At 42.0% G+C, this 21,197-nt stretch overlaps 1 protein-coding gene across 1 annotated transcript in view; it reads right to left on the reverse strand.

Annotated features, from left to right (window-relative positions):
• Nucleotides 1-986: 986 nt before the first annotated feature.
• The window catches only part of PASK (PAS domain containing serine/threonine kinase), a 21,144-nt gene continuing 933 nt past the window's right edge, over nt 987-21,197 (reverse strand). The window contains exons 2-18 of the mRNA XM_009893085.1: nt 20,539-20,737; nt 19,226-19,458; nt 18,081-18,251; nt 16,658-16,798; nt 15,953-16,087; nt 14,973-15,266; nt 14,467-14,629; nt 11,012-11,183; nt 10,305-10,582; nt 9,469-9,650; nt 8,276-8,443; nt 6,823-6,948; nt 6,073-6,207; nt 4,358-4,557; nt 2,452-2,585; nt 1,295-1,441; nt 987-1,087 (exon numbers count right to left, since the gene is read on the reverse strand). Of these exons, the coding sequence (XP_009891387.1) occupies nt 987-1,087; nt 1,295-1,441; nt 2,452-2,585; nt 4,358-4,557; nt 6,073-6,207; nt 6,823-6,948; nt 8,276-8,443; nt 9,469-9,650; nt 10,305-10,582; nt 11,012-11,183; nt 14,467-14,629; nt 14,973-15,266; nt 15,953-16,087; nt 16,658-16,798; nt 18,081-18,251; nt 19,226-19,458; nt 20,539-20,737 (2,979 nt within the window). The remainder of the gene's footprint in view (nt 1,088-1,294; nt 1,442-2,451; nt 2,586-4,357; nt 4,558-6,072; nt 6,208-6,822; nt 6,949-8,275; nt 8,444-9,468; nt 9,651-10,304; nt 10,583-11,011; nt 11,184-14,466; nt 14,630-14,972; nt 15,267-15,952; nt 16,088-16,657; nt 16,799-18,080; nt 18,252-19,225; nt 19,459-20,538; nt 20,738-21,197) is intronic.

Below are 21,197 nucleotides of genomic sequence, written 5' to 3' on the forward strand. Positions count from 1 at the left end.
GCCGCCATGGCCTGGCCGCCGCGGGGAGGAGCCGGCGGGGCCCTGCCCCCGCCGGGAGGCCCTGACCCGGTGTCCTGCCGGGAGGAGGATGCCTGCGGGGAACCGGGAGACACGGTGCCCCACGGGTTCGTATGGCGATGAGAGAGCGTGGGGAGCGGGATGGAGAGAGCCGGTCGGTAAGATTTTGTGTGGTTTTAAGAGAGGGGGTTGTGCAGAGGATCCGTCTGACAGCAGCAAGCAGAACGGCTGTGTTTCCCGTCACTGCTCCGGGAAGTCCGGCTCTGGCCCAGCCGCACACTGACATGATCTACTGACCAGCACCACAGTGGTGTGAATTAGTTAAAACTCTCTTTATTGAATCTCGGTTTTGTTTCCAGGATCTTTGTCTCGCCAAAATCAAAGACTCTTTTCCTGAATAGAGAGAGGACTCTGACCTAAAAAAAAGGCGGGGGGAGGGAGGAGAAACCCCTACGCCATGCAATTCTGCTCAGTTTTTGAGGCCTCCTTGTGCACACAAACGCCAAATACCACACAGGGGGCAGTCAACCAAGTCAAAGGTGCTTGTTCATTCCCTTTTCAGAGTGAAACGACATCCAAAAAGTCAAAACATCCAATAAAAAAACATTCTGCATTATGAACAATTTAAAGAAAACATCAAAATCTTTGCCTTACAGCTTTAAACCACACCCTGCGTAAGAATTATTACAAATGTTTATTAGCGAGAAGCTTTTCTAGAGGAACCGTGCACAAGCAGAGGAGCTCAAGGCCAGCTGCTTGGTGCTGACCACCAGACCTCGCTACAACAGAGAAGTAGTTGTTTACAATTAATTCCTGTTGGTTCTTGAGTGACAGTCGGTGTCCTGCAGGAAGGGAGCTGGGGTTCCACAGGGAAGGGCCTGTGCTGTGGAGCAGGAGGGCAGCGATGCCCCAGACCCTGGCCTGGGCACTCCCCCACCGCTGCTTTGTCCCGGCAGGGATCTGCACACTCAGCAGGGAGCGTTCAAGCACAGCTTGCTCTCCATGCAAGGGGCTAGGAGCCCACCACCCTGTGCGCACTCACTAGAACTGTTTCTGAATCTGGCACTTTCTAGGGAGAAAAATAAACAGTGAGGGGTGAACCACAGGTTCTGCTGGTCAACAGGCATATCTTCAAACTGAGCACCTTTGGATACCAGCAGGTGACTTTCTGATGAGAAGTATCTTGCTAACCACAGCTCAGTCTTCTCTTATAAATCATTCCTGTGTGCTTGGCGGGCCCCGGGTGGAGGAGAAAGCCTTCAGAACAACGTCTCACCTGTCTCAGCAGAGATGTATACCTCTTCCCAGGTATAATTGCCTAGGTTCACAGGCTGCTTCAGCCAACAATCCTCTACTAACATCGCTAGAGTCATGCGCTGCTCTGGGACAGGATGCAAAAGCTCAGCGATGAGATCCATGAGACCTGGGGAGAGACAGCAGTAAAAGGAACAGCTCAGGCTGTATTTTAGGCATGCTGGGAATGCAAGATATGGCTTACATTCAAAGAATGCAGATTTTAATTACAAATCCTCCCCGTTAATCCTTTGTGCGGTACTGTTCCACCACAGTCTTAGTCACATGTGCTCAGCTCTGGCAATGATCTTGAGAGTTCCAGGTTGTGAAAACAGAGACCGGAGAGCAGAGTTATGACACAAAGAGGACAGAAGTAGAAGCAGGTGCCACAGAGGCAACCCTGACTCACTGGTCCCAAGCCCACTCTTGTCCCGCAGTTGCCCCGCATTTGATCTGTGGCTAAAGGTGCACTCAGGGTTCAGGGAAAGCTTCCGGAATTTCCCAGTCAATTGCAGCACCCTGAAGCCTTATAACCATAGTGCTTCTAAGGACCCCCGAGATCTTGATGAAGATTTCTTTAGCCTGACATGCCATTAGTTTTCTATACCTCCAACAGAAAACAAGGCCAGTGTACTTCTGTGACACCAAGCTATAGAATTCATTCAGAAATTATGTTAACACATTGTCATCCATCCCAGAAATAATGCGGCATCGATTGGCTATTGTTCAAGTGAGATAAAACTTGCGTTAGCATAACAGGAGTGCCATTATTGATCTTTAAGTTTTCTGCTAGAATGAACCTTCCCATTATTTGTTCTGGCTTCCTCAGCTACAAACCTCACTGAAACTTGACAAGCTGATAGGTTGAGTCATCAGAATAAATGAGAGGCCTAATGAAACTAATGAACTAATGAAACATAGGGCCGATAGCTGTATTCATCATAGGCATGAGGAACTGCAGAACTTACCTGAAAAGGACAGCTTGGATAACTCTGCTTCAGTAAGCAGCTTTTCAAATCACTGCAGAGCACACCTGGAAGCATTTTTGCAGTCTTACCCTTTATTTCCAGGGAATAAATGCTGCTCATAACTTTCCCAAGGAAGTTTCCTTTTAGAAAAGCCAATGAGAAAAAAATTCACCTTTTGAGACAGGCCAAGGAGGATTCAGGATAGCTGCCATGGCCTCCTCCAGCTCACAGAAGGGATTCTCTCCAAACACCAGGGTATAAAGGGTGACACCAAGCGACCACATCTCCAGCTCAGGGCCCTGGTACCTACACAGAGATAAATTTGCCTAAACTCAGATTGCAAATATGTAATTGCATGCCGAAGAAATGAAAAAGAAAAAAAGGCAGCTGACAGTTCCAATTTTTAACACAGGAAGTTTGTGAGAATTCTCATAAAGGTTCTTGCATGTTTTTGAGAAGTCTGTATTATCCTTCCCTCTGAAAGAAAAAAACAAAGAATGACCAACCAGTTTCAGTTGATGAGTATGTATAATATGCACCTAGACTTCCACATGCGTAAGCTGGTGACAAGAGAACTTAAGCCTCTTCCTCCACCACAATCCAAAACTATCAAGTAAATATTTGAATGGAAGATGAGACACTTCAGTTGAATCCCATCTGCCCCCTCCCATGCTTTTCAAAACAAAAATTATTTGGAAATCATAGAATGGTTTAGGTTGGAAAGGGCCTTGAAGATCATAGAGTTCCAACCCCCCTGCCATAGACAGGGACACCTCCCACTAGACCAGGTTGCCCAGGGCCACATCCAGCCTGGCCTTGAACACCTCCAGGGATGGGGCCTCAACAACCTCTCTGGGCAACCTGTTCCAGTGCCCTACCACCCTTAAAGTGAAAAACTTCTCCCTAATGTTTAATCTAAACCTGCCCTCTTCTGGTTTAAAGCCATTCCCCCTCGTCCTATCGCTACATGCCCTAGTAAAAAGTCCTTCCCCAGCTCTCCTGTAGGACCCCTTTAGGTACTATTAACTATCTAGATCCCACCTGAGAAAAAGGGACAGTTTCTTCACACAGCGAAAGGCTGAATTCCCAGGGCAATGCTGCTTCAGCTTCTACCCAGTTGCCAGCAGGGCTTTCCTCTCCTCCTTGCATAACTTCCCCCCCCCACACCCAACCCCATTAAGAGAACCTGCCTGAAGGACCCGTGAAAACAGCTATGAAATGAGAGCAAGATAACCTACTTGTACGTACAAGTCACGTTAACCACCCTGTGATTGTAAGGAGTGGGTATGAGTTTGCCAGCCTCCAAGTAGAGAGCACTCAGGGAAGGAGAGAACAGGGAAAAGGCAGCTGAGATTTGGGCAGCACATCCAAGACAGCAGCAAGGCAAGCTGCGAGGGAAGAACCCTTGAGTTCAGAGGAGCAGAAAAATCGATGGGGAGATGAACATTGATCAAACTACAAAAATTCATACAGGGAAGCAAATAGGAAAGAAGGGAACAGACGAGATGAGAGCAGGGGAAGTACAAAACACAGACATGGTAAGGGGCAGACGCTGTCCAGCAATCCTTGCTTATACCACCTCTCTAAAAGAGCAGCTTTTAATAGAGACACATCAACATGTTCATATGCAGGTATGAAGAGAAGGTTAGTCATGAAAGATTAAGGAAAAAGGACACATTCAAGTCACAACACAACTCATCCAGACTTCTATCAGACTGGAAATGAAAATCAAAGGCTTGTTCTTGAACTCAGCTCTGCAGTAGGACAGACATTAGCGCAAGGCTTTGCAAAACATATGACTGGAATAATAAAACTTGTCAGCAGACTTAGTCAGAAACAACTTTGTATGTATTCAAGCCTTTACAAATAATTTCTATCACTGCAGCGCCCTACTTTACATGCATTCAAACCTTTACAAGTCATTTCTGTCACTGCAGTGCCCTAAATCTCACTGCAGTTTTCCATGGCCACATACTCTAGCAGAGCACCAATGGCAAAGCAGCTTCTCTACTCCAGCCCTGCAGGCACATTATTTTGGTGCGATGGACACAAAAATTACTTTTCAGAGGGTGACATACGGTTTGCCAGACAGCACTTCTGGTGAGCAGTATTCAATTGTCCCACAGAAAGTATAAAACAATTTGCCGGGTTCCAGGTAGGCAGCTGAACCAAAGTCCACTAATTTAATTGTGAAATCTTCAGCAATGACAATGTTTTCATCCTTGATATCTCTGTGAAGGATGTTTCTACAGTGGAGATACCCAACAGCTGATACAAGCTGAAAGAGGAGGAAAGAAGTAGGTGTTACTACACAGAGGTGTCCTTCTGCATAGTCTATGCGGCATCAGAGAGTTCTGATAGCCACATTTTGGCACTATATAAACAAGATATAAATCCTAATTTTGGTAACTGGAAACAAACTCAAATGCCTGTCAGCATTGCTGCAGTGGGTGTTACAATGCTCTTGGGACAGACTTAAAAAAGCCTTTGCTTGCTTTTCTCTCACAAATGTGCAGGAGGATGGCATGCTACAGTCACGATGCACTTGGTTTTTTTTTTTGGTTAGAAGCATCAGAGCTTACTGTTACAATCCTGCAGGTTACTCTATTTTTATCCCAGCTTCATTTGAAGGGTCCTTTTATTTCTCCAGAAGGATGTTACTGTGTACCTCCAATACTGCAGGATGACAAAGCATTTAAGAGTGAAGTTTGGTATAAATAAAATAGTCACTCCTAAATTCCATTCTTCTTTCTGCACGATTTCAAGCTATAGTGCCGTAATTATGAATAGCATCTGAATTATATCACCTTGGAGACAATCGTGCTCCCTACCACAATACATTTGAGCAAGAAAAGCAGATGGCTGAGGGAGAAGTTTCTATTTATAATAGAAATTCTCTCTCTGCAGAGAAATGGTGTACAGGTCTGAAGTAAAAAAAGCACCCCTGCAAACTCAAGGGTGGTTTAGGAAAAGGGCTTGTCCATCAGAAGTCTCTAAAGGGACCACAGAATGCAATTTATGAATGCATACAACAGACAGAGAAGGTGCATCTCTTTGGCTATCGTCTTCCATCAGTGGACCAGCTGAGGGGAGTGTGGACACAGTGGTGGGCTACCACATGCAAAATAATTCTTGCATACCTTAGAGCAAGGAATTTACTCCAAAACATGTGAGGGGGAACCACCTGGGGACTGCTGTTGTGGTTAACTCAGGAACAAAGGACAGCTCTTGGGCAAGGTTCTAACTCACAGTAAACTACTTTGAGTTATTTTGCATTATGCCATGTTAAATTTCAAGATAATTTCTTGACTTTAAATTCCTTAAAAAGAGGACAGCCCTTTACCCCTGTAACCAATCTAAACCAAGCATTGATCTAAGTGAAAGTGCGGCTTTTAGTGAGGCTTGGGGCAACTTCCGTGTGCTTTCCTCCTCCCACAGGGGAAATATGACTGCTACATGAATGGGCATCCTGGTGACCAGGGATGTGTGCTGCTACAATCACAGCCAGGAGCTGATGGCTCTACAGGAAATCCTGATATGAAGTTAGGTCCTTTAAAGGTTTTTTTTTGTTACAGGTTTCTAAGTAAACCTTAAGGTTTCTGCAGGTAGCATTTCAGTTAGCTGGAAGTCAGCCCTACAGAATATTGAGGAAAAATTCTGCAGGTACTGAGCAGGACTCCAATTCAGCATGCCTGCTGATTAGCCAGTAATTCTTTTGAGCAAAATAGGGTCCCAATCCTAACATTAACCAAATCTTACCTGCATGTAGCAACTGCACATTCCCAGCTCTCACCTGTCTGAATATATAGCTCGCTAATGGCTCATCCAAGTTAGGCTGATTATCAATGAATGTAAAAAGATCCAGTCCAGATCCATGCTTCTCCATTACCAACTGGAAGAAATGTTCATTTTCAAATACATCCAGCACCTATAAATAACAGACTTTTTAATCATGTGCTTCATCCACAAACTGCCTTTTTTTCTTTTAAACAAGCACTGTTCTCCTCTTGGAGATTTAATCAATGGGTATTAAAATCTTTGAAGTCTCATTTCACTGAGTACAAATGTTTCTTGAAAAGACAGCATAGTTAAAACTGAGAGCAGAATTAAAACCAAGAGGAATTCTCTTTCTGAGAAAACAAAACGAAACAACAAACACCACAACAACCCCAAAACAAAGAAGAGGAATTGAGATATGTATCCAGATTATTTACTGAACTAGTACATGTTCAGATGTGGCATCACACTTCCAAGATATGCATCCTATCATCTTGAAATAACATATAGACTTTTTCTTCTGTTAGAGTCACACCTTCAGATCTATGTTTACATCAATTGTTTGGGGTAAAAGTGTCAAAGCAAGCGATAGTCTGCTGTAACATACCCTCTAAAACAAAGCAGGATGGGTAGTTTCCTTTCTTTCTGGATAAGATAGATTTAATACAGGACAATTCCTCAGCCCTGAGGAGGAACACAAGATGCCAAGTATTCAAAGGAACCACCTGATGCAGTTCCAACTGCATTCACTCTGAGTTCACTGTACCTTAATGATACTGGGGTGCTGCAGCTTCAACAGGATTGCTATTTCTTGAGTAACTCTTCCCAGATCAGGATCATTTACCCAGCAGTCCTCAAGCACCCTCTCCTTCCAGATGAACTTTACAACAACCTACACAGACAACAGCATTCAGCATCACCTGCAAAAGTATGGCTTTAAGTGTTTGGTAAGTTAATTTCCAGGAAAAAAAGGTTAGTGAATCATATTACTAGAAGGACAGAAGTAAGCCAATGTGCATTGTTTATAGTATCTTTAAACATATTTTAACTAATTTAGTCCTAGAAGTCAAATGATGCACAGAAGTGGAAGATATTTATTTTCTTTTTATTGATGCTCTGAATTCCAAAGGCATTGACATTCCAAAGGCCAGCTTTCTTATCAACCCAATTACAGCAGTGGTGACTTCTGGCACAGGTGGTAGAGTGGAGGGAAATGAGCACTTAACATGCATGCAGGAAAACACCAGAGCTTGTCTCTCAACACCCAAAATACTTCTGCTGATAAAGAGGAGGGTCCCATAACCTCAACATGTCTGCTCTGCATTCTTGAGTCGTGGCACATTAACACTTTCAAGTTTGTCGTTCTCTTTAGTAAAGGAAGAGTAAAACCTGTAATTCTGTTAAGATTAATGTATACTTCTTTCAACAGGTTAAATTAGCTACATAGTCAGTCTCATTCTGTGCCTGTTGCCTTAGGTAACATTCATATACTACACCAATGCGAACATTTTGATGTCCTGTTTCCATGAGGTTAGTGATTTCAGATTTCTGTTTAAACAAAGTACTGGTGAGGCCACAAGTGGAATACTGTGTCCAGTTTTGGGCTCCCCAGTTCAAGAGGGACAGGGAACTGCTGGAGCAAGTCCAGCGAAGGGCAACTAAAATGATTGAGGGATTGGAGCACCTCCCTTATGAGGAAAGGCTGAGAGAGCTAGGACTCTTTAGCCTGGAGAAGAGAAGGCTGAAGGGAGACCTTATTATGGCATACAAGGATCTAAAGGGTGGGTTGAAGGAGGATGGAGCCAGACTCTTTTCAGTGGTTCCCAGTAACAGGACGAGGGGCAATGGGCACAAGTTGGAACATAGGAAGTTCCATTCAAATACACGGAAAAACTTCTTTATGGTTAGGGGGACAGAGCACTGGCACAGGCTGCCCAGGGAGGGGGTGGAGTCCCCTTCTCTGGAGATTTTCAAGACCCACCTGGATGCAGTCCTGAGTAATGTGCTCTAGGCAATCCTGCTTTAGCAGGGGAGTTGGACTTGATGATCTCTAGAGGTCCCTTCCAACTCTGAAGATTCTGTGATTCTGTGAAAGGAAAACCCCAAACTACCGAATAGCACCTTTTAATAGCATAGTGTTGACAGAATATGAACACCCTAACCTTTCAGCTTTCATCCTAAATAATTATTGCAATGAGATCTAAAATTAAATATTTAACCTCCTGGTGATCTTTCTTGCCCATGGCAGTCCAGACAAAGCCAAAAGATCCTTTGCCAATAAGACTGAGAGTGTTGTAATTTTTTGCATATTCTCCCTCACATGCCCTTAATCTTTCAAGCTCTTCAGCTCTTCGGGAACTTTCAAAAAGTGAAGCTGATCTGATGGCCTAGTACAGATTAAAAAAAAAAAAAAAGAAAGAAAAAAATGAGTAAGCCACAGAATCATGTTTATAAAATGAAGTAAATACTGAAAAGAAAGTACGCATCTGCAAGAATAGCTAAAAGGAGTGATCTTTGGTTTTGATAGCAAGAACTGCATGTTGATGTATCCATCACCATAGGAGACAAGTTAAGCCAACAGTCAGCTCTCAGCAGCTACAAATACTGCTTAATTCAGAGAAAGGTAAAGAAAACAGATGCATACGCATCTTAGATGCTCGCACAAATTCCCTGTGTGAGTAGGAGAATTAATTCATCGTAGTCTATCACCAAGTGATAATTTTATTTGATGACTAAGAAGTAGGTTACTTTCAATATTGTATTTTTTCTAGGTAATTGTATTCTAGATGGACACAACATTTTCCTCTACAGCCTTGGTCAAAGTACTGTCAGTTTTACGTCCCACTACTGACCAAAAAGCTGGCCTGAGCAGTTCTGTGTTTGGCTTTTATAGCATTGACATGTACCTACTGTTCAGCTATGCGGTGTTAGCTTTCTGTACACCATCCCGACTGTAGCATCTCAGGAGGCAGCTAGAAACTGCAGTTTTATTTTGTTGACACAAGTCAGTCAATGAAAGTTTTCAGCCTAGTATTTCCTTTTTTAATAGCGTTGTGTCATTGGTGCCAGTGTGATTACATTAATTTAAAAATTAATCTCACCACACTGGTGCAAACCTCTATTGTAGATGTACTTAAGCCAGCCTAAGAACAAACTTAAAATTGTTTTCATTCTTCAGGCTGGAACTAAGCCAAACATACACTACCATAAATGTTATAAAATAGCAATGTGTCCTTTTTACAGCAAAGAAACATTTCTTTTGACATAAAAATAGGGAAGCAAAGAAACAGCAATATCTGCCCACCATCTGGTGACCTTATTATAATTTGAAACACTTGTCAACTTTAGCTTCATCTTAACAGTCAAACATGAAGAGAAATGCTCAATATTACACAATGGTAGAATTTCTTACTTCTCCAAGACTATGTGTAGAAAGATCTGCAACAGACTGAGCAGAGCTTGCTAGACTGGAGAGCAAAAGCTGAGTCTTTGCTACAGCTTCCTTCTGGCTCTGTAGAAGGTCTTTCACCACCCAGACACAGAAAAGTATGGCAGGGTCCTGCAGCTCTACACGTTTCACTTCAAAGAGGATACCTGCAGAAAGACGTGAGGAAGTTAAAACAGTAGAATGAAACTTTAGTGTTGCACAAGACCACAGACATCTTAGGACAAAATTCTGAGCTCTTTAGAAAGTGAATTCCTCCATTGTTCATTTGGGGAACACCTACTCAATAAGGAATCATCAGAGGGGCTGACAAAAGCACAGCTATTCTAGAGGTACTTGGCAGCTACTCCCCATCCCCCAGCAGACACTTCTGTCAGTGTCCAACTGTGATTATTAATTTCACATTGTTATTCTAAATTACATAAAGATGGTGATTTTATACAACAAGCCACAGAATCCAGCTAAAGGAGTGAATGAAACACATTCCATTACACAATTTAAATACAAGTTATACAATGGAGTTTATATTTTCTGTTCCAAAGTTATCAGGTTATTGTGTTTTAAGAATATTTCTGACTATTCAGTCTGGATTAATTTCTTAGTAACTTTGTATTTTATACCATCTGCTTTTCCAGTAACCTCTGAGTAGACTTAAATGCCATTTTTTCTTTTAGATGCTAGAGCATCTTCCTTCCTCTCCACTGTGAGCTTCTAACCAGAATTGACTGTTTTTGGCAAAAACGTGGGCTAAAAAGAGCATCCTGATAAGAGTTTTTGGAAAAGGAGAAATAGGTTTAACTTACTTAATTGTGAACCGTCTCTATGACAGCAATTCCCAGTGTAGCTGCCTTCCAGAATCTCCAAGGTCAAAGGAGCTGCTGGATGCAGCCTTCCTTCTTGTTTCATGGGGGTCGATGTTAATTTTATCTCCATATTTTGCTGCCCATGCAACTGATAGTCTTCTTCGGGACTGCCTTTGCTTTTCAGTGGGTTTCTGTTGACGTTGTCCCCCACTGTCTCTGCAAGAGTTTCAGGCTTCTCAAGAAATGCTTGGGAGGATTCTTCAGAGTTTTCTAAATGCCTTTGGGAGGCCAGCCACCCAGAACCATGTTCTACGGCAACACCATTCAACGGTTGCTTTTCTTGCCCAGTTGAAAAGGCACTGTTTTTCTGAGTTAGCATACTGCCTACAGCCAAGTTCACTGCATTAGAGGAGGATGTTCCTACAAGAGCTGCAGTAATACCTAAATGACTGTCTGAGCTCCCCTTGACACCAGTATTCAGACCCAGTACCTCAAGACCAGAGCAAACACAGTTCAGCTCAGTGTCTGATTCTTTAACCTCTTCAGAGTTTGTGGCAACTCCAGGTGATGAAGCATTGCAACCCATTTTATTTCCTGAGCAAACACCATGGATAGCAGTTCTTCCATTTGCAAAGAAGGATGAAGCATCATTTAGCAGGCAGTTTTCAATTACAATGTGCTCAAGGCTGGCATGTTTTGCATCGCACATGAAGTCTGATTTTGACAACTGCCCTGTAACCACATGGCTTTGAAAGTCTTGTCTGCAGTCTGATGTTCTCCCAACCCAGGGCTCATCTATTGTTGGTGTTCCAGGTGAGTTACAAGTAACATCAGAAGGCAGCTTCATCGGGCCATAAGATGCGGTATCTAGATTGTCTTCTAGCCTAGAACAAACAGGTGACCAGGCAACATTTACTGAAGAAGCTTGTCCCCAGGCATCAGCAGAGTTCTGATGCTTCAGCATTTCATATGGTAACCTACAGATCTCCTGACAATTTACTTCCTTGACGTCTTGATGATGAACTTGCAATTGCTTAGGCAAGATACTAGTCTCACTGGCATTTCGAGTCCCAGATGCACCAGATACTGTACTATCACTGCTTCTTACGGGACTCTTCATGTTCTGGCCTAAATCCAACTGTTCTGAATCAGATGATGTGGGAGAGAGCCTTGCAAAGAGCATCTTTTGATAATTATTTGATCCTGCAGTTTCTACCATTCTACGCTGTTTCACTGCTCTGACTCTGTCAAGCCAGGTTACAGGGTAAGGCTTTCTATGGTGGGCTGACAGCCCATCAGTAGCCATGCTGTCTTCACTGTAAGGATTCAAAGTTATTAGTGATATAATGATGACCAAAAAAAATGAGAAAACCATCATACTATATACTACTCACTCTTGCATTACCACAGTCACTATTTAAAACCTGCAGCAATTGTTTTGCTTTAAAGTTTAAAAGAAAAAGGCAGAAAGTCATTGGGACAGGCATACAAAATCCTAACAAATTCCATCTTGACCAAAGAAGAGCGGGTTCCTATGGATTACTTCCTTCTGTAGCTTAATTTCTAAATATATATCATAGATCATTTACCACAACAAAAAGCCAATACATGTGGCAGGATACTTCCAGACCTGAGAACAGAAGATCCCTTGTCTGTCCAACAGAAGATGGATGTCCCCATCCATCAGTTTAACCACGGTTCACTGAAGACCATAGCACCGAGTATTTTACAAACATTTCTATCAGTAAAAACACGGAGTAGAAAAACAATCCATGCAGCAGAGCACTTACAATCCAGGTATAATATGAGAGACATAAACCCAGGAAAGCACATGAAAAAAATGAGACTATCAGTCTCTTTAAAAAGCAGCAAGAACCATGCTGTAATGCTCTCTATATTAAAAGGGGCAGTATGTATTTTCTGAGGGTTAGAATTGTTAATGTGGAAGGCTTAAAATTTGATTTAAGAGAAGCCACGTGCATTATATAGGTATTTGTGCGGAACTTCTAACCTTGTAACAGCAAAAAAAACCTGGAAAGGTACAATAAAAAATGGCTGGACTCTAGTGATGCAGTACCCTGTCTTAATGGATGACCTGACAGTTACACCGAGCACCAGAAGGAATAACATTTAGAATTCATTCACGTAACCTGGCTTCAGTGCAACACCAGCTGGTGGATACCATGGAAGGAAATAAACATCCAGTGTTTCTGATCTAGCAAAGATGGAGCCTAACTACCTTCTCTAGCCTGTGTGAAGTGTTTGGTCCCCTTTAGAGATGGAACTCCTATAACTTTACAATTGTAAGTTGTACAGATCTAAATAAAAATCTAAGGTGGGCCAAACTCAACCTGTCTTGTAAATAGCGCTCAGATTCCAGACCAAAATGTGGAAGGCTCTTGTTACACCTTCCCACAGACATCACAGAGGTGAAGAAACAGTTTTTGCTAGTGCAAAAAGAGCCACAATGACTCTTCATTTTTCAAAGTGAATATGCAGTCCATGAAATACCTACCTATTAGAGGGTGTGGATGTCACTTCAGGAGGTGAGGGAGTAGAAAATAAACTGGTCCCATTCTTTTGTTTAGTTTCATCATATATTAATTTGTCATCTTTGTGTCTTCGTTCCAATTTCTGCTCTTCATCTCCTGACAGAAGGCTTGCTAAAGATGCAGCCAAGAAGCTGCTGTCTGTACAAAACAGGAAACAAAACCATACCAACTTAGCCATTTATGTTTAGGCTTCAGAGACTACAGTGATTAAAACCAATCTTGGAACTGCCTTGGTCTGTCTTGTCCCAAAGGAATTGAGTATAAAAGACTTGATTAAGGCAAAGTGATCCAAATGTGAGCAATCCACTCTACTTTGGCCTGAGAAGTCATCACAAGCAGGCATCTAAATGTTTCTGGGCTGCTAAGGTTTGCCTTCCAATCAAAGCTCTTGGACAAGTATTAGCTGTCTGGGTTAGCTACTTGAATTGAAGTTCAGAGACCTATAAAAAGGGCCAATGACTATACAAAGTCTGGAAAGAACGTTATCATACAAATACCAGCAGCAAAAAAAAAAAAAAAAAAAGCCCAAAACACACAAACACTCCCCATTCCAGACACTTAAAATGAAAGGTTTAGACTGCATTTATATAACTCACTGAAATTGCAAGACAAAAAGTATAGAATCTAAACATGTTTAAGAGAAAGAATAAGACAAGAACTTCTTTCCTTCCCCAGTGACAACAAATCAAAAAAGAAAAACCACAAGTTTGTAAAATGAAGTAAACCAAGTGAACAAATCTAGATTCGAATCTAGAATAATCCTTCCATTTAGCAAAGACTGACTGCCAACAATGCTTCTTCACAGAACAACTGAATTACTCCTAGATTAGGGGCATCACTTCAACAAATACCTAAGAAATTGAACATTGTCTACTAACTCTGCTTTGTTCCACTAGTGTGCATTGGTTTCAATGCAGATGTGCATTTCTAAGCAAAGCAAAGAAAAAGAAAACAAGGGGGGAAAAAAACAACAAACAAACAACGAAACTAAGGAGACAAAACCAGCATAAAAGATCTCCTGAGATACGGAAGAAAGTGTGCACTTGCTTGTGTTCTCTGTTTTGGGCAGAGCTAGCTGGAAAGACAGATTCAGAGATGTGAGGCTTCCTTGCTTCTGTTTATTCCTTTCGCGGTCAGAGAAATACAACCTTAATAAATTCTTTGTAAATGCAGCAAACTGCATCAGAGGAATATGAGATGCCTCCTCACTGAAACACCACAACATTGAATATTAGCCAGCAACATGAGCCAGTTCAGAGGACTATTAGAATATTCCCTTAAAATATTAGTCCTGAGTATCTATGGCTCTGCTGCAATACTGTCACAAAAGCTTTATTTTACCCAGTCTTAAAACACTCAGACATTCTAACAGGGGAGGGAAAGGGAAGTGCTCGTTAATACAAAGCATTCTTTAACAACAGTGTAATTTCCAACTTGGATATTCAGTTTCATCTTCTTAGGAACAAAGAGGGAAGCACAACCTTAGGTGAACAATTCTGTTCATCTTAAGTTTATAGTGGAAATCCAATTTAAAAACTGCATGGAGGTACTTGCTTTTCAAAGCATGTTCCCATGTTCACTGGCAAATCTCTCGTCTCTATTCATTTTACCTTTGTTACAGCAGCCAGAGCCAGCTGTACGGCAGGCAGCAACATCTTCAAAGATGCACTTGCTCTCTGTCCCCGTGGAGTCATCAAGAGGAGGTAATGGCAAAGAACAGTCACTGCTTCTCTCCATGTTGTTATAGAAACCAGGGATCAGGAATGTAATGTTCTAAAACACAGAATGAAACCTTATAAAGCTAAGCTGACTTTCACAGGTTGGGGGCAAATGCTAACAGTCCGTTTGTGGACCTGATTCTGATTAACAGCCAGGCAAAAGTGATCTACGTGACTGATGGAGAACATATACTTGAAATCCGTTCTAGCTCCTCAGAACTGCAAGGCTTACCGATTACAGGGAATTTGCATATCGTCCTACAACTCGGTTGCCGAACACAGGGAACACAGAGCTTTTGTCACAGAGAGAACTGAGTGTAAAAGACAACTTTACAATTCCAATGGATATGCTGCCAGACGTGGAAGTCTTTTGGGAGGGATTAAAACTCCTGTCTTACCTTTTCCAACAGTTCTTTCTTCTCATAGCCAAAGAGCATTAAAGCAAAACTATCCTTGATGCCACAGATGGTTCCATCTGACCGGACAGTAATAAGACCACTGATGGTGGAGAAAACCACGACTGTAGCAGAGTAATGATAGCCTGTGAAAAAGCCTTCTTTTTCTGTCTGCAGAACACCATCTTTCTGCACTGCTGTTTGGTCCTCCTCCAGAAGGCTTACTTGCAGCTTTAAACTGAGAGGAAACATGCTACCCTCTCTGGATTGGCCTACAGCTCGCTGGATCCTGAGGTTCTAAATTAAAGCAAAAAAAAACCCCAAAAAGCAAAACAATAAAACAAAACACAAACAGAAAACCTCTAACTGACCAAATGTTTTGGTTTTATTTCAGTATTTGTATGAAATTACACAAGAACGTTTTCAGGAAAAAGGAGCAGGAAAAGAAAAATGAACCAATCCTGTAAATATTTAAATGAAGAAAGTCTGGTTTTCTAAGGATTTGGAATCCAGTGTTGAACATCTGTATGACTATCCTGATGATGAAGACCAGGAAAGTACATGCTGCAGCTTTTCAGCAAATGAGGCATTAATAGGGCTTCTTTCAACTATTTAGTTCCCCCTTTTCCTGGCATTCGCAAGATCTGGGTATTCATTAGACTCCTCAGACAGACATGACTGAAACTGGCTAAAGAACTCAAAGGAATTTTAGGGAGCTGACAGAAACAGCATCATTCTTAAAATGCCAGGATTGGAGAAAATTGTCTTTCACCAGGACAGATTCCACAGTGAGAGGTCAGGGCTCAGTCTCATTCCTATTTAGGAAATATTCAGGTCCATAAATAAGCACCATACCCTTTTTCAGGGGACTTATGCTTCTCTCTGAAAAGGTTTCCTTCTGTTACATAAGGACGGAAAACAGTGTGCACCTGTGTTCCAAATGGGAAGGGTATGGAACAACGTGGTTGGTGCTTATACTATACCTTTGGGATTTTTTTGCCTAGAGGAGGGATTTGCAGAGAAGGAATCAGGTCCTTTATGCAGAGCCCAACTACTTCTTCCAATGTTGGGTAGCCATGGAGATGGGCAAAAAGGAGGTCACATGATGTAATCTCTCCCTTGGGAAGAAAATTTACAGGACTATTTTAATTTTCGCATTTTAGCCACAGTCCACTCAATCCTTTAACAACAGATTCTGCAAATATCTAAGCAAATGGCAGGAAGTTTCATTCTGCAGTCTCTTTGTGGATACAACTACCGCAGTAAAAGCAGACACAGCATAACACAATACTTCTCTGACATTATTGTGCAGAGAGCCTGCCCTTCGCCATAGGGGAGAAGCAGAGGAGTTCAGCCCTCCTCACAGAACTTTTCCTCAGCAAGCTGATCCCTTCACAAGGGCATCCCTACCACAAATAACCAACCCCCTGCCAAACTGTCACTGTTTAAGTCCAAGATGTCCCCAGGAGACAATGTGTCTTAATGGGACTTGTCCAACACATCAAGGTGAGCTACATGGGAGAAACATGCACAGGTCCTGCATATGCAATCCCAGTTTCATACAGTGCTATGTACACACTTCATGTTCAAAAATGAAGTAATGTGCCTACTGTCTTTTAGACAACGTTTCATTTGCACATAAACTCTCACAAACTATGGTCTCATTTGATCATTAGGGAAACACTCACGTCATCCCTGAAGGAAACAGAAGCTGAAAGTCTTTCCACTGGTTCCAGCACAACCACACAACACTGGTTGTCCTTGCTTCTTATTCGCCTCAGCCAGATCGAGACAGGGATCTTCTCTTTGAAACGGCCTATAACATCCACCTTTCCATAGGATTCAGGGATGAACTCATAATTTAGTAAGTCTATGGTTACTTAACAAGAATTTCAAGCAAGAATAAGATATTGAGCCAAGATATTGTTAGAAAAACATCGTTCCTTGACCCCTTTTTTATTGGAAGAAACACAGTTTTAATATGGAGATTAAAAGGTTTTCAAATAATTCACTGATCACATACAAAAAGTCATTGTTGCTTTTGTATCTTCTTTCCCCAGCTCAGGAAGGCTTTTCCTTCAGCATAATAAATACCTTGCATTCAATAAGAAGTGCCTTTCAGGGATGCCTTATTTAAGAGATGTTCCATGGTGCTAATGAATACTCCACATTAGTAACAGTTCTTACTGCAAAAATAGCAGTTTAATTTCTTACAGGAAGAGATTCTTCTCAAATCAGAAAATGTTTATCTCATAACCTGCAGTGTTCACATCAAGCCTTATATAATTTTTACGTTATCTTGACAGAATGGGTTTATGAATTACGCAATGACTCCTATAAAGTACTTGGAATGGCTGTAGCTTCGAATTAGTGCCTTTATCAGACATTTCATTTTAATCCTGGATTTCACCAAATCATACTTAGATTTCTCCCCCCCACAATCCAATTGAGGATTCAGGAAGATCAAGCTCTGAGATGCTGACAATTTCACTACAAAAATAACACACCAGGAAGAACAGGAGCTTATTTTCCAAATATTTTCTAGTGACAGCTCACGACAGCAGCAAGAGAAAATAATTTTGAGAAATTTCTCATGCAGTTCTCTTATAAACACCACCACTATGGGCAAAATATCAATTCCACTTTTTGCACCAACTAGGGTGCTTTGGCACAGACATTTTACAGTATGTGACTGACTTGTAACTTTATAATATGTACAATGCAATTTAAGATAATTTTAAATATTTTAAAAGATCAGACCATTGGGAACTTTTCTATAATATGGTTTTCCACATTAAGCAATCTATATTGATTAGTTTTAATCTAATGTCCTTTAAATTCTGATTCAGTCGAGTCATCATGATGATACAACTTGGCAGCTGCAAGGCTCTCATGGGTGCCTCCCAAACCATCTTTTGCCCTGTGCATTCCCATGTCTGCAAACTTTTAAACAAAACAGTCCTACAAATGACATAACTGCCAAATGCCCGTGAAGTTAAATATATCAGGAAATTATATTGAAAATGTAAAAAAAAAACCCCAAACCCACAAACCAAAGCCTATAAAAACACTGTATATGGTGGGGAATATTTGCTTGAATATTTCACATACCACAGTTCCTGAAACCACCGATGAACATTCATCATTTTCTATGTACTCCTCACCCATGGCTTCCCATATGTCTTGACTGGATTTGGATATCAAGCGGGACAGCTTTTGACCAATGAGTTCCTGACTACTGCACCCAAGCAGCTTGCAGGCTTTGTCATTAGCCACTAGGATCTAGAAAAGCAGGAAAAAATAACAAAACAGCAAAACAAAGAATAAAAGCTGTAAGTTTTGTTAATAGATCATCACCTCCTCAGGCTGTTGCTTTAATGTCTTATAATATCCCTTCCTCTCGGTGGAAATGGAGTGGTTCTTTCAAAGTCTGAAACTTTCAAAAACAGTTCACTGAAGCTTCTTATTCTAGGACATCCTTTACCCTTGTGTCTTCTTGGTTAGGAGGGTTTGAGACATTGCTGTCCTTTTAGGTTTCCTGCCTACCTGCTCCAGCCTCTAGTGTCATTTAAATAATTACATCCACAGAGGCAAAACTACAAGTTGTATTTGCAGGCAAGGCCCGGACAGACCACAGAATGTTACCCACACCTGAAGGCACGCAGTGATCACACCAGTCATCAACACACTTAACTCTGTGTTACAGACCAAGCCAGGACTAAATGCCTTTAAGATGGGTAAGCCCGAACTGTCAGTTCAAGCTAAAAATGGCACAGCTCTTTTAAGTTTTCAGTACTGAATTTTATATTAATGTTTACCCTCAGGACAGAAACAGAGACTTTCCCTCCCAATGCAAAAGGCAGATTTACTGCAGCAGATAGAGACCTTGTGCCACCACAAAACCATCCCAGGTTTGGCACTTAACAGACAGAAGGCTTGAAGCACATTCTGCTTTTCCTTTCTCCCCTCATGCCACATCACAGCTGCATTCTTCTTTATTCCCTCTTTCTGTTTGAAAAAGACTCAAGGCATCCATGCTTCTGCTATTGTCCTGTATATTTTGCTAACTACAACCTGCCATGGAAACAAACTGTTGTCAGTCTTTGGAAGACTACTAAGCTTGACCAGACTACAAAATGCCTTCATGACGCTCTGCCTTCCTGCAGATACACATTAAGAATAACAGGTGTTTTAGCCCGTCTGATGTCATACAACCTATGCCAGTTACCCAGTTTAGCAGTTACTACTACAAATACCTCTGTTGTGTTGACATCCATGGTGAAGACGGCTTTGTTCAGATTGCGTGCAGTAGTTGGGAGGTGCTGGCTGGACTCCTCCACAGCAAGGGCATGCAAAAAGGAGCAAGAAGAACTTCTGGTGGAAGTGGAGAGAGAGGCAGAATCCCACTGAGCCCACGAGTTACCAATTTTGCTGGCACAAATGTTACGAGCTGCCAGTGAAGACAAGCAGTAAGAGCTCCATTTCTCCCCTGTGAGAAGATACAGATCAGCTATGTAGCTATAACAGTTTGCTACAGGAGTATTAGAGGAATGAATAAAAAAATTAGTTGTCAGCTGAAGCAACTGTCAAGTAATCCCAAGATATATGCTTCAAAATTACAAGAAATTATGAGAAAATAAAATCAATAAAACTAAAGAAAACAGAAAAAATTCTAATGAACATATCTTTTTGAATCACAGCCACTGGAACAATTCAACTCAGTCCACAGGCTAGAAAAAAATTGCCAACATCAATAAGATTGAACCAGACTAGTCAACTTTTATTTTTCACTTAAGTTAACAGAGTTTAAAATGTTTTGAAATGTCTCAAGTTAAAATTGAAACTGCTATTAAATATAATTACAGTAAGTGTTCAAACCCTTATTAAATCTTGCATTAGTCAGAAGCCAGTGAATTAACTGTTCACAAGACATGACACTGAAATACCTGTGCCTACACCAATGTTTTATGTTACACAATGCCAAATGATTGTACCAAAATTTTCAATAGTTCTGCCTGTAGAAAATGTTTCCCAGGGAAGTGGCATCAGCAGCCAAATGCCATCGCTCCACTCCCAAAACAGTAAGCAGCTTTGAAGGTTTAGCAGTACTGGAAGGAGCATTATAAACAAGGACACCTCTGCATTTATGCTCCACATACAGTTATGAATGTGCTCACCATAAGAAAACAGGGAAACCTATACCTGGACACATTGTAAACTGATAAGTTCTTCCCCTCCTAACATAATTCGGTATAACATCTTTCCCCCTGTTGGAAAGGTTTTGTGTTTTAGATACTAATACAGGCTGGCAGGGTGGTCCAATGGCAGCCAATAAAAGTTGCCCAGGGACAAGTACAAGCGCAGACCACCTACCCAGCAATGCACTCCCTGAAAACTCTCCCAGCCTGCAGTAACCTATAGCTCAGATGCTTACTGAACAAGCGCTTTCTGGCAGCTACTCCTTGCTACCGCCTCTAGGTTTGGGCCAGGGAAGAAAGATCTGAAACAGTCTGAAACACAACACCTTCACTGATGACAGGTGAACTCAATCTCAAAATACTGCGCTCACCAGACAGAGATGCTCTAAGCCGGCAGAGTTCAGACAGCTGACTTTTCTTGCTCTTGCTGGCCCAGGGGTAGGATCTATTTAGCTTATCAGAGTCGTTCAAATGAGCAAGGACTAAGCCTACTGATGAAGGCAGACAGCCCCCTTCAGAGGGGCTGTAAGCCTTGGCTGCCATGATGATGCTCTGGTTGCCACTCCGCACCTAGGGAGCCACCATCTGTAACAGAAACATCAGAAATTCAGTCAGCCTTACAGTCAGCTGCTAATGCTCGGGACGCTGGCAGGTAACGATACCTCCTGAGCCAAAGCACAGCCCTGTAAGTTACAGCAAGACTGCTGTTCATTCTTCTGTGTCCCCGTCAATGTTTGACCTGTGCTGTTGATGCAGAGGTAACTCTGTTGACAATTATCCTGGCCATATAGGATATCTGGGATCGACAGGATGCCTCCACCATATTTCTGTAAGTGCTACCAGCACCCAGCCGGCACCCTTGCCGTTTTAAACGCAAAAGTTTTGCTAGCTTGGAAAGTAATTCCCGGTTTTCAGTCAGCAAGTGTAGCATCCTCCTCCCTCCCTCCTACCCACCCACCCAGGCTGCCGCCCGCACTGCCCACCCTCCCTCCGGGGGCTGCAGCCCTCGCCCGGCGGCAGTGAGGGCCCG

This window comes from Charadrius vociferus, unplaced genomic scaffold (genome assembly GCF_000708025.1).
Source record: "Charadrius vociferus isolate BGI_N301 unplaced genomic scaffold, ASM70802v2 scaffold559, whole genome shotgun sequence".
NCBI lineage: Eukaryota > Metazoa > Chordata > Aves > Charadriiformes > Charadriidae > Charadrius > Charadrius vociferus.